The 13,963-nt window shown below is 46.2% G+C and overlaps 2 protein-coding genes across 2 annotated transcripts; both read left to right on the top strand.

The window, feature by feature from the left end:
• The first annotated feature begins 157 nt into the window (after nt 1-157).
• Nucleotides 158-3,959, top strand: LOC100283802 (uncharacterized). The gene is made up of 7 exons (NM_001369891.1): nt 158-285; nt 898-1,000; nt 1,880-2,024; nt 2,453-2,563; nt 2,851-2,997; nt 3,460-3,582; nt 3,713-3,959. The coding sequence occupies exons 1-7, from the start codon at nt 247-249 to the stop codon at nt 3,774-3,776; spliced, it is 732 nt and encodes a 243-aa protein (NP_001356820.1). The 5' UTR covers nt 158-246; the 3' UTR covers nt 3,777-3,959.
• A 5,435-nt stretch (nt 3,960-9,394) lies between these two features.
• On the top strand, nt 9,395-12,456 carry LOC103654957 (beta-glucosidase BoGH3B). Its single transcript, XM_008681768.4, has 5 exons — nt 9,395-9,521; nt 9,651-9,801; nt 9,903-10,091; nt 10,183-10,871; nt 10,941-12,456. Exons 2-5 carry the CDS (start codon nt 9,690-9,692, stop codon nt 11,922-11,924), a joined length of 1,974 nt encoding a protein of 657 aa, XP_008679990.1. The 5' UTR covers nt 9,395-9,521; nt 9,651-9,689; the 3' UTR covers nt 11,925-12,456.
• Nucleotides 12,457-13,963: the final 1,507 nt, after the last annotated feature.

The following is a 13,963-nucleotide window of genomic DNA, read 5'->3' as shown; positions in this document are numbered from 1 at the left end:
CCGGGGCGCGGCCTGCAGATCGAGTGATCGACCGCGTGCTTTGAGATCCGTGCAGGGGTCGCGGGGGTTTCTGGCGGAACGGACGGCGGAGAGCAGCGGAGGAGCAGGCACAAATCGGAGCTCCTGCGATGCCCCCATCTCTCCTCTCCTCCCCTCCCCTCCCCTCCCCTCCCCATCTCGCTCTTGCGGAGATCGAAGAGAAGCTGAGGCCTAGCGCCGCACCCGCCGCCGCATCAGCCATCAGCCATGGCGCTGGCCGCTCGCCTCGTCTCGCGCTCCCGTCAGGTTCGTTCGTTCGCTCGCTCGCCCCTTGGCCTCACTCTGCGTCCGCCCTGGGGAACCCTAGTCGCTTGCTAGATCCGATCCGGTGGCGCCTGCCTCGACTCGTCCGCGTGGTCTGCATGGGATCATTGGTGGATGTCTTTTGGGAGTTTTTTCATGGAGCAGCGGTCGCAGATGGTAGTGGATGTTTGTGTCGGATGCATTGTTTAGTTTGCAAAGGAGAATCTTCAGTTTTGTCGCTAGATTGGTAGTTGGAGGGGGCAGGCGGTGGAGACGATGCACTCTCTTGTTTACAACACCTCTAGATTATACTCTCCATTTAGACATTTTTCGCACATGGAACGCCACGGTTAGTGCCAGTGGACGTATTTTCCCGATTGCACAGGGTAACATTGATCCTAGGTGTTGTTACGGACTTACAATTGATTATGGTTGTGCATTATGGAATGAATATGAGACTAAAGGAGTTTATTTCTTGAGAATGTACCCATCGTTAATTTTTCAGTTGATTATGGTTGTGCATTATGGAATGAATATGTTGTGTTATTGGTGCTTCACCTTCTATACTGGCTCCTGTGTTTGTGTTACTCAGTTCATTTGTTGATGCTGCTGCAGCTACATTCGGTTCAAGCAGCTTTTGCGAATGGAGGTGCCACTCAAGTTCGCTCCTTTGCCAAGGATGCAGCTCCAGCTGACCGTCCTCCTGTTAGTGGGGATGGTAAGCTTCTCACACTTTTATTTTGTGTATCCTATTGGTTGAAAAACTGCTTTGGCCATGTATCTATTACAATTATGTATATGTGTTTGAACAGTAACTGCTTATTGCTTGAGTCCTGGAAAAAGTTAAAATCACAAATCTTTTATCTTGAACTAGTTGTTTTATGTGACATGGTGGCATGATAGTTTATCATGAAGCGTTCCAGTATCACAACTGTATTTACTAGGTTGGAATTTCTGTTATGTCTCTGAAGTCTGGGCACAGGAAGCTGAAACATCAAGCTACATAACTGCGTATTTAGTCCGTTTTTATTGAACAATTCTGACATTGCCAACCTGTGTGTTTAATGATGTATTGTATTGCTCAATCTGTCCTTTGTCATTAAGATGATGCACATTTTACAATTTAGAATTTTCGTTGTAGTTTCTTACGGGGTCTATGAAAGTATGAATCCCATCTAGAATATAGTAAGTAATCAGATAAAATAACCTGAAGGTGATCCAAACACCCCATGTCATAAGCTGTATTAGGATAGTCCTGCAACTTGTTTATAATAATCGTGTTTTCCTCTCTCTCCACCCTGTTTGTTTTAGATTATAGGTCATTTGTACTCCAAATAACAATAATCTATTTTTATAGCCTATGGATCCAAAAAAGTCTAGATTATCATAATCCATAATACAGATTATTGTAAGTGCATCTATAATACAGATTACCATAATAATCCAATTGGGATCCAAACAGGCCCTTACTTCAAAATCTGTCATGTACAGTTATTAGCTATATATACAAGACAATGATCAGAATACTTTTTTTTATGTGTTACAGAACTTTTGGAGTTCAATTTTCATTTCTAACTTCACTTTTGATGTTATCAAGATCTCCTGAAGGGCATATTCTTTGAGGTAAAGAAGAAGTTTGAGACAGCTCTTGGCGTCCTTAAAAAGGAAAAGATTACTATTGATCCAGATGACCCAGCGGCAGTTTCTCGATATGCTCAAGTCATGAAGACTGTAAGGGAAAAGTAAGACAACTGTATAACTAGTATTCCATGATCATTAGTTTATTATCTCCATCGATTTTATTTTTGCTTGTATGTTTTCCTGCTGAATTTTCTGGACACGGTGAATTTGTGAGAATTGGTAGTGCTAGAATCCATAAAAATGATTCAAAATAAACACTCCAGAGTATGACTGACATTTGTGAGAGAAGAAAACGTTTTGATTTCAGGATCCATTAATGCCTAATGGGTTTTTGCTCATGCATATATCACCACTGTTCTGTTCTGTCTGATAAGTTTCAAATCACATTTGTGAATTGAATTCTAGCATACATCTTGTGTCCTAAATAAGCGTTCACTTCCTTGTTTACTTTTAGTTTTGTGTGTGTATTCACTCAAGCCCAATGTTTTTGGTCTGCTCATCTGATTATACTACTATTCTCTAAATGCAGGGCGGATCTTCTTTCTGATTCTCAAAGGATTAAATATACCATTGAGACCTTCACCAAGGGCATCCCTGATGCACGGACTTACTTGAATACTCTTCAACAGCTCAGAATAAAGTACATCCTGCCATTATTGCATGTTTTTTCCCTGAAAAAAGTGCTGAATGTCACTTTTTTGTGTTCACCGTTTACCATCCGTATACTTTGGCATCTATTACACTACACTTTTTAAGAAAGTGCTACTTTTTCTTCTGTCGCCATTCGTATACTTCTAACTCTCTAACAGCAGTTTATTTTTATTTGGCTGCAACTAAATAGCTACAGCTTTGGCTTCAGTGCTTCACCTTACAAAAGTTAATCACAAATTGTGTGTTGGCTGTTTCTTGTTGTGTTCTATGATACAGGAGTGGTCTTATAGATCATATTGGAATCGAACCTTTGATGATGGAAGCTCTTGAGAAGATTGAGAAGGATATTAAGAAACCACTTTTAAGGAGTGACAAGAAGAACATGGCCACCCTTATGGCAGAGTTTGACAAGATTAACGCAAAGTATGCCCATATATACATCTTTCATCTCGATAATGTATTCTCGGTAGCAAATTTATTAGCTTGCAGCCCTCCTGAGGATCTGGACAGCTCTGGTTGGCTGGTTGAATACTTGGTGACAAAACTTTTTTCCCCCTGAATGGCTCTCCGCTGACAGTTATTAACTGATACATCACGTGGCTTTTAATCTCCTGCAAAGAATGCATGGGTATGGCCAACTGTTGTATGCAGCTAGGCAATATAGATCAATTGTTTAAATTTGCTGATGTAGGGTTTCTTTTGATTGTCAGATGTTTTATACATAATTTGTTGGATTGGAAAAGAATGAAATCCTCGTTGCTCTATTGTTAAGCCTAAACGAGCCTGTGCATAACAAGTCCTTAAAAGAAACCATTTTGTTTGCATTTAGCTTCTTGTCCTTGCATTTTTCAAGTTTTTTCTTCTGCACTGTTAAACTTGATATAGGCTTGGCATTCGGAAGGAGGATCTTCCTAAGATCGAGAAAGAACTTGAATTGGAGATTGCCAAAAGTGAGCTGACTGAACTTAAGAAGGAATGTGTTGAGGCAATGGAGACTCAACTCAAGAGGTGTGCATCTTTACTGAAACTCACTGCTCGATCGAGTGCATCTAGTATCTAGAAACCTCAGGATTTCTGTTGTTCACCATATTTGTGCGCATCCGTATTGCAACACACATTTGCGCTTTGTTGCATGCAGGGAGGAGTTCCAAGATGAGGAGATGCCTGATGTCAGGAAACTGGACATCCGAAACTTCCTGTAGGCCTGATCGACGATAACCTTTGAGGCATTGCAAATCACCCAGCCCACCTGTGATTTTTTTTTTCTTTGGTTTTGGTTTCAAGTTGATCGGTGCTGTAAGCTACACCTATGAATGCTGCTCCTTCCTTTTTTTGTAATAAAAAAACTGCACCGAGGTACACAAACACAGTCGACCGTTGAGTTGAATTTCTTCTTGCCTTTCTGTTGTTACGGACTCTGGTGGCTACAGCAACAATCAGATGTCCTTGTTATAGCAGATGAACCAGATGAAGCCGTTGTCCGGTGCTCCGGTCAACGCAGCTACGGCTGGCCGGCTGGGGGCCAGGACGCGCGTGGCAAGCGCTGATGCCGGCAAGGTGGCGACGGTGGCTCATGTCCTGTGTGAGGGAGCTGGAGGACTTAGGAGGTGTTTGTTTGGGATTATAATCCACCTAGATTATATAATCCAACAATTTTTGAACTAACTCTTAGTTCAAAAATTGTTAGATTATATAATCTGGATAGATTATAATCTCAAACAAACACCCCCTTAGACGTATTGGAACTGCAATATGTTCCTTGTGGTAACTCGACGGTAGATGAGCTCCCTACAAGGGCATCAACTTAGGCATCCGTACCTGAGGACATCTTGGGTGAGACTATCCGCCTACAAGGGCATCAACGGTTGCTTGGGTCTGAGACTATCCGCCTAGCTTACCGAACTGTGGAAAGCGTCACCACCCTCTTGGGTGTTCGCCGTATGCAGGTGGATATCCTTTCCCGAGGCCGAAGCCTGCCCTCCCTCGGATATCCTTGTGGGCTCACCACGGGTCCAAGCTTTTGATGAATTCATGCAGGAACAACTGCGGCATGATGGCGTGGATCTCGTCGACGAGCGAAGATCCATGGAACATGAAGCAGCTCTGTAAGTTTATCCGTGAAGGCAAAACCGCGAATGAATTTCTTCCTTTATAATTAGGTGGCACTTACGTGAGGTCTAGCCCGATAAGGTCCGCTCTCATAAACTCGGTCTCTGGCGTTCATCGCATATAAATACGTGGTCTAGCTCGGTGAGGTCCGCCCTCATAAACTCGGTCACCGGCTTCCATCTTATAGCTCATCAGCATCAAATTATAAAGGAAAGATTTACCCCGGTTGTGTCTTTGTGATAATTTTCTTCCTCGTTTCAACTTACAAGCATTATTTTTTCTAACCCCCATGTGGTTCCCTATTCTTGTTGCTATGATGAGATCTGAAATGAGTTAGTCTGTTTGCTTGTGACTTAGTTTGGGACCTCCTTTTACTGTTGAAAGAGGTTCGGATCGCTCGGGCCGGGTCCGGAGAAAAGGTGCCTATTTCCTAGGGGGGTCGGAGTTGTGTATCCGCTTAGCCTAGTCCTGTACCCTAGGCTTGTACACTCCACCACTCTGCAACAGGTGCCCTAGTACCTGGGACTGTACACCATGTGTCTCGGACCTCGTTCTAGCTTAAAGATTGGCTTCCCAAGCTCTATATAGCAAGCCTATCATGTCTCAAAGGATCAACTACAACAGATTGTGGGCCCCCATGGGTGCGCTACTAAACATCAAATCTTGAGTCGAGTGCAGGACTAATCCCATGGTTTGGTGGTAGCTCGCCTCAATAGTGTCGGCGGAAGAAAACAAGGAAGTCCATTTTTATTCCTGCCACGGTGGAATCGAGCGTTATGAGCATGACCGGGTGTACCACCAAGTGTGGGGGACGCAGGTCAGTGAGACACAAGACGCACTGTTGTGCACCAATCGCAATCAGATTGCTTGAAACAAGATCGCAGTTGTGGCCCCACCTACGGGTTTGTAACCTCTCCCGAAGTGGACCCAGGGGATACTATCGGTACCATAGAACTTAGGTACCCCTTACTACTATATCAAAACACAGTATCCACACATATATCTCTAATCGTCTGCTAAGGAACTAAGTAGCTCGGCCCAAGTCACGACTCGCCCGAGGCCAACCCTGAGTGAGAGACGCAATCGCGACTCGCACGAGGCCAGCCTCAGCTGGGGAACGCATTCTCGACTCGCCCATTCCAGCCTCGGGCGAGAAGCGCATTTCCGATTCGCCCGAGAGTGTCTCAGGTGATGCTCCGGGAGCTACCCGCCTCGGCCAACCACTCTGATTCAGTCGGTCGGGTGTTGAGTCCGTTACAGTGACTGATCGGACGTGATAGCACATGTGACAGTGCATGCACCTACGCACGTCAGCGTGCTAGTCTACACTGCAACTAGAGAAGGCAATGGGTACCCCCGAAACCCGAATATCCGACGGGTTTTACCCGATACGAAGGCGGGTAAGTGATGATTTCTCTACCCACGAGTATGTTAATGGACAAGAACCTCTACATGTTGGTTAGCCGGGTACGGTTGATACTACACATACCTGTCCACCCATGGGTAAAATATACCAACATTAATACTATTATAACCATATGATAGATCCCATCTCAGATAAAATAAAACCCTTCTCTAGATATAATTTATCTAGCTACCAAGTTATGTAATCATATGATTTGTTATATGTGAAGTTGAACTTGTTTTGTATGTTTATTTAATATTCTAAATGATTGGTATATTGGAATTTAATACTTTCCTAGCAGATACGGGTTACCCGGGTAAAATTACCCGAGGGGTACGACTATGAGTAAGATTTTATACCCGCGACCATATATATGTAATACAATGGGTAAATTTTTTCTTGATAAGTACGGGTATGGAATGGTACTACTCTATGGATATGTACTCGTTGCCATCCCTAGCTGCAACCCATACCAGACCCTTCGCCCAAACGCTGACAAGACAAGGCGAAGGAGAGGCTAGTTAGGAAATCCGCACGGTGACCAAGAGAAGATATGTGAAGGAGAGGCTGGTCATGAAATGTCCATGGCAACCAAGAGAAGATTTTTGTCCGTCAATGACATTACATGTTTCATGCATTATGTTTTTATTTACTATATTTCTGGGCCCACCTGTTGGGGCTTAGCTTTCCTGTATGTGTCCTCTTGAACTATAAAAGGGAGGGCACACAACAATACAAGGTACATACTCCCTCGGATACCCTCGGACACATAGTGCCTGATTGGATACCCGTATCCGGACGCGCAGGCTCGGGTGACCCTGGCTGATCTGATACGACAATTTTCTGCGTACGAGTGGATGCAATCAAATGACTATAAAATAACTTGTTTTGCATCCGCTCATGCAGCTTGCGTCTCCCTTGTGCAGGCAACCAAATAGGAGCTTAGACAGAGTCAACGCATACGGTAGTCCAAGACGAGACGGTGCGGGTAACCAAACAGATGGATAGACTCATGTACTCACGCAATACAATTCATAATGGAGGTAGTGTATTATGCTCCGTCGGGCCGAACCACTTTAATCCTCGTGGTCTCAAGTTCGTCTCACTAATCAGGCAAACCCTAGGCCCACCTAGTTCACAGGATTAGGCGGGTGTTTTTCGCCATCCGGCTGGAATTTTCTCTCCTACAAAATGGTACTGATTTGTTATGAATATTTGAATGTGAAACTATACACCGATAGTCCTAGTTTCATTTAGCAGTGTACACACTCTCTTAAATGATGTGTCACTCTAGAAAGAATGAACCTTTAGTGTTTGTTCGTTTTGCCGTTAATCCATGTGGATTGAGTGATATTGAGTCGGTTTAATTCCATAGCAAGTCAAAATATATCTCAATCTATCTCAATACACAACAATACACATGGAATTGAAATAACCGAACAAGACCTTAATTGGGAATGACCTTACTACTCTACAAAATTCTTGAACACTTACAATACTCTGATGTTGTTATGTGGCGACAAAGTGGCGAGACAAATCAGATCTTAAAAATACTTTATATATATATATATATAATTACTTTAAAATGGTGATTAAAGATATAAGAATCCTCGAGATCCGAACCATTTATAGCTAGCTGTGTGGCGAATCGATCGTCGTAAGGCGACCGAAAATTAATGTTGCCTCCGAGATCGAGGTCTCCTCGATCGAAGGTTGAGGAATACTTTATCTTCATATACTATACCGAAGTTCGGAAGCTCAATATATATAAAATACGTGCAAATCACGTGCATATGCATGAACTGACAAGATGCATGGTTATATGACATGCATGAACTGACAAGATGCATGGTTAGGCCCTGTTTGGGAATAAAGTTTTTGAAAACCACAGTTTTTGAAATACTACAGTATACTTTAGTCATGACAATACCGCAATTTACAATACCATAATTTTGGAAACTGAGGTCCAGACCTAAGTTTAGAATACCTTAAAACAACTATAGTATTTGCAATACTTCATTTTTGAAAACAGAGATTTTATCCAGTTTGTCAAACATCATTCTGTATATAATACTACAGTATTTGAGAATACTGCAGTATTCTTCCAAAACTGTGAAAAAACTTCACTCCCAAACACTCCCTTATACTCCGCTGGTCTGAATCATTTCGTCTTTTTTTTGGTCTTGGAGGTCCACCGGCCGCCGTGCATGCATCCGTTGGATACTGTCCAAACGTACCATCTGTCGATCGCTGCGTAGCTTGAACAACGCTACTCATGCTCGAAAGGGGGAAAAAAACTTGAGTAAAACGCATTATCGGCTTGGGTATTCGTCCATGCATGACGTGGCATGCTTAAAAAGGCGTTGGAACTTGGAATGCTAGCTCTTAACTATACATGTCCAAATGGCCCGTAGCACGACACGTTTTTGACCCGTCACGAACACGACACGATCCGGTGGTTGACAGGCTCGGGCCGACACAGCTCGTTATTTGTGCTAGGCTTGGATCGCTGTCGTGGCACGTCGTGCCGGTTCGAGCACGACCTGGTTATTTTTTTATTTCCCAGTGCATTTCTTTGTATATTAGAAGCAACTTTAATAGTTTAGACACAAAAGAAAATTGGTTTAGTTGGATAGAGTGATGTGGCTAGGCATTTTTAAGCCTCCAACCAGGGTTTGAATCTTGGCAAAGCTTGTTTTGTAGGCTTTTTTTTTTGTTTATTTTCGTTCCTACTCTGGTCAAAGCACGGCGGGCCTTAACGGGCTACGGACTGGCCTGGCACGACGTGGTTATATACGTGTCGTGCTTGAGCCTGAAATGTGGCACGATAGACCAGCCCGACACGGCCCATCAACCTAACAGGCCCAGACGTGTCGGGCCGAAGGCGAGCCCGTGCCGGGCCAGCACGGCCCACCTGTTTAGACATGTATACTCTTAACTAACTCTTAACAAGAGTAAATTGTGTGTGTTAATAGTAACTAACTAAGTGCTAGTTTAGGAACTCTATTTTTAAGGGATTCCTATTTCTAAAGGGAGAAACAGGGTTCCTAAACTGGCCCTAACTGATTGATAATAAGATCATGTAGTTCTTATTTCTTTACATGGTCAGCGTATACAAGTGGTGGGGGGGGGTCTAGCTCGTACAAGAAAGAGTTTAGCAGCCGGCGGCCTGTCGATAGAATTAATGCTGTCAGAGATCTCATGAATATATTTAATTTGAACGCAAACGAAGAAGGAATCTGGGGGATCGGAGAGGGTGAAGACTGAAGACCAACGACGTACGCAGACTAATTTATCCAGAATCAATAACAGATATTTTGGATGAGCCCTTGCTCAAGTACAATACAAATACAAATGGAGGCCAAAGCGACTAGCCCCACACGCTGCTTCATTCTGTGCACTGCTGCCCGCCGTGGCTCCTAGCTTATTCTCTGTAAGCAGCTGATCACATCGATCTGTCGTCTTTTAATCCTTCGTTCGTTTCAAATCATCGTTCGTTTCAAATCATGCATATGCGTGATGCATGATGTATAACTTTGACACGCAAAAAAAAAAATTGCAGGGAAAAGAACGAAGGAGCAGGATCGTGCCGAGCTAAGCTATGGAAGGGGCTGCGAGTGGTCGCTGCAGGATGGGCATGGCCATCGCAGCAGCCGTCTGCCTGATGCCGTTGCTGCAGCTGTGGGGTTGCGTCGCCGTAGAGGCGAATGCGGGTGACAATAAGCTATAAATTTTACGCTATAAAATTTAAGAATCAGATTAGATTAGAATTAAGACATATTTTTATTTATTTTTTTAACTTACAATTATTTAGGACCCTATCATTTTGTTAAGAGGCATTTAGATGAGGTCGACCGCATGAGGTACAAGGACCCAACGCAGCCGCTGAACACGCGGATCGACGACCTGCTGGGGCGGATGACGCTGGCGGAGAAGATCGGGCAGATGTCGCAGATCGAGCGCGAGAACGCCACCGCCGACGTCGTCAGCAAGTACCTCGTAGGTACGTGCATGCATGCCAGCACGTATCATGTATATATGCACACACGTACATACACACATCCTGACATCCGGGCCGGGCGTGTGCACTGCAGGCAGCGTGCTCAGCGGCGGCGGCAGCGTGCCGGCGAAGAACGCGCCGCCGGAGGCGTGGGTGGAGATGGTGAACGGGATGCAGCGCGCCGCGATGTCGACGCGGCTCGGGATCCCGGTCATCTACGGCATCGACGCCGTCCACGGCCACGGCAACGTGTACAAAGCCACCATCTTCCCGCACAACGTCGGCCTCGGCTGCACCAGGGAGCCAGAGCTGGCGCGGAGGATCGGAGCTGCCGTGGCGCTGGAGGTCAGGGCCACCGGCATCCCCTACGTCTTCGCTCCCTGCGTCGCGGTGTGCAGGGACCCGCGGTGGGGCCGGTGCTACGAGAGCTTCAGCGAGGACCCGGAGGTGGTGCGCGACATGACCGCCATCATCTCCGGGTTCCAGGGCGAGATCCCGGACGCGACCGACGCCGGCCGGCCCTACGTCGCCCCTGGCCACCGCAACGTGGCGGCCTGCTCCAAGCACTACGTCGGCGACGGCGGCACCACTAAGGGCGTCAACGAGGGCAACACGGTCGCGTCCTTCCACGACCTCATGGCCGTCCACATGCCGCCCTACTACAACGCCGTCATACGGGGCGTGTCAACCGTCATGGTCTCCTTCTCCAGCTGGAACGGCGTCAAGATGCACGCCAACCACTTCCTCGTCACCGACCACCTCAAGAACAGGCTCCGCTTCAGGGCACGTAGTCGTCTGGATTCGATTGTTCGAGTGCTTCAGGCAATCAGTAATGAATGGATGTTGTTTCAGGGTTTCATCATCTCGGACTGGCAAGGGCTGGACAGGATCACGACCCCGGACCACGCCGACTACCTCCTGTCCATCAAGCTGGGCATCCTGGCCGGGATCGACATGGTGATGATCCCGTACACGTACACGGAGTTCATCGACGACCTCACGCTGCTGGTGCGGAACGGCACCATCCCCATGAGCCGCATCGACGACGCCGTGCGCCGCATCCTGCGCGTCAAGTTCACCATGGGCCTCTTCGACCACCCCTACGCCGACGCCAGCCTGGCGGGCGAGCTCGGCAAGCAGGAGCACCGCGACCTGGCGCGCGAGGCCGTGCGCAAGTCCCTCGTCCTCCTCAAGAACGGCAAGCCGGGCGCCGGCCCGATGCTGCCGCTGCCCAAGAACGGCGCCGTCCTGGTCGCCGGCAGCCACGCCGACGACCTCGGCAGCCAGTGCGGCGGGTGGACCATCACCTGGCAGGGCCTCACGGGGAACAACCTCACCGCCGGGACCACCATCCTCGACGGCGTCCGGCGCGCCGTCGCCCCCGGCACGGACGTCGTCTACTCCGAGAACCCCGACGCGGCATTCCTCCAGCAGAACCGCGCCCGCTTTGGCTACGCCATCGTCGTCGTCGGCGAGCCCCCCTACGCCGAGACGTTCGGCGACAACCTCAACCTGACCATCCCCGCGCCCGGGCCGGACGTCATCCGGAACGTGTGCGGCGCCATCAAGTGCGTCGTTGTGCTCGTCTCCGGGCGGCCGCTGGTGGTGGAGCCGTTCGTCGATGTCATCGACGCGCTGGTGGCGGCGTGGCTGCCGGGCACGGAGGGGCAGGGCGTCAGCGACGTGCTGTTCGGCGACTACGGCTTCACCGGGAAGCTGTCCAGGACGTGGTTCCGGTCGGTGGACCAGCTGCCCATGAACGTCGGCGATGCGCACTGCGAGGATGCACTGTTCCCGTTTGGCTTTGGAATCGAGACACAGCCGGCCACATATTAGAAGGTTATTGCATGGCCCAAAATTGAGCTAAATTCTTGGACTTTGTTAGCGTCGGTAGTGGGAAGCTTCTAGAAGAGAGCAGGAAGGAGTGAGGATTCGGGAAGAAGACTTGGAAACGAGGAAAGCAGGGAGGAAGGCGAGGCTGAGAACTAGTGTCTTTGTCTGTTCATTAATTGTTCGATACCTTCTTACAATACTAGAGAGAGCTTATAAACTACCACCCAGTCCGGCCAAATACACGACCCATTCGGACCCAAATACTCATGTGTTGTCTCGCCTCTACCGCTCCGTCGTTGTGGCAACGTCAGTATCGTTGGTCAGCTTTTTCATCTTCAGTGCTCCATCTTCAGTGCTGGTGAGCTTCTGACGTCTTTCTTGTATTGTTGCTGACAGACTTCCCCGTGAAATATCCAAAGAGAGAACTATCATTCGTATCCGAGTTTTATTACTAGATCCTTCAGTGTAGTTTGTCGTAGACAATAATTAATAATGTAATATGGTCTCTCTTCGGTGACATGATCCATTGTGTTTCTCCTTTGTTTAGAGGGATGTGGTTCACTGTGGACATGGTTTGTTCTATTTAAACCATGTGCTTCTACCACTCTTTTTTTTAGATTTGGCCAAACTCACCAAAAATAACGATGATTCAAAAAAATGCCCACACATATCCAGAGGCACACACTGTAGCGTACATGAAGTGTGTTGGGCTAAACGGGTTGGCTCATTTAAGTCAACTAAATATTTCATGGCCCATAACAAATGTTAGAGAGCTAGGGGATTAAACCCACATCGACTGTTGTTGGGGGTCTTCTTTATGTGAAGGTCCTAAAAACGCCAAATTAATAGTTCTTTCTTGGCATATATCTAAAATATTGCAGGTACCGTCGTTTGAAGTACCTTCGGAAGGACCGGTTAGAGGCACGAGAGCATGCTTCGAAACATAACTAACAAGAAACGCATGAACAAGATACGAAGGATGACAAAGCCAAATCTATTACCGAAGCGTTGAAAGTAAAAGACGACGTCACCCTTATGATATTTGTGAACCATATTTATAAATCTTAAGGACATGAATGTAATTCCATATAAAGTTGTTATCTCTTCTATAAATAGAGAAACAGTGTCATGCATAAACGCGAGACCGTTTGGAGGTGCGAAGGAAGGGGAATGGCGTGGGAAAATAAAATCATAGGGGATTGGGAGCGTCGCCGCCTGCGGAATATGCGCAATGGAGAGTTGGGTACAGTTTACGTATGCGATCGGATTGGGAGACTTTCTTCCCTCCTATAAGAAAGTTTAAGACTAGAACATTAGGAGTTGTTGGAGTTACTTTTATTGGAGTTTCTCTTAGGTAGCGTTTGGTTCCGGAATATGGCGGAACGAAGCCGCTACGCTCCCATTTTGGTGTTGTTTGGATTTATTTCATATAGAACAGTGTGGTTCTAAAAATGAAAAATTATGCTTAAATATTGAACCATCTGGCTTCCCAAATTTTATCGGACGGAGCCGTACATTCTAACTGGCACCGAAACCAAACACTACCTTAGATCCAATACCAAATTAACGTAGTACTGGAAATAGGTTGCAATACAAATATGTTGTTGGTATGTTATTGGAATTGCAATTCCAACCAATACTTCTAGTTTTAGTCCACTAATGAGGAATTTAGTTTTTATTACAACTCTAAATTCATTATACAACCAAACACCAGAATTCAGAAATATTGTTTCCAATTCTCAACTATAGACTTTAATATCAACATCCGAACATGGTGTAATATTCTTTCACGTATGACACAGATTGCCATCCAACTAAACCAACTGAAATGAAACAAGACATGCCATGAAAACAATCTTATGAGTACATTATTTGGGAAATATTAATTATATCAGCAAACAGAATTCCTAAAGCCATATATTCCCTGTGTTTAGAGTAGAGTTGGATTTAGGATAAAATGGGAGTGAAGGTATATTTGTAAAGATGAGCGCCAAAATATTAGAGTAGAGATATCTAAATTGGGCTGGGCAAGAAAACTCATG

Source organism: Zea mays, chromosome 4 (assembly GCF_902167145.1).
Source record: "Zea mays cultivar B73 chromosome 4, Zm-B73-REFERENCE-NAM-5.0, whole genome shotgun sequence".
In the NCBI taxonomy this organism is placed as follows: Eukaryota; Viridiplantae; Streptophyta; class Magnoliopsida; order Poales; family Poaceae; genus Zea; species Zea mays.
This window is presented reverse-complemented; position numbering and strand designations above follow the sequence as displayed.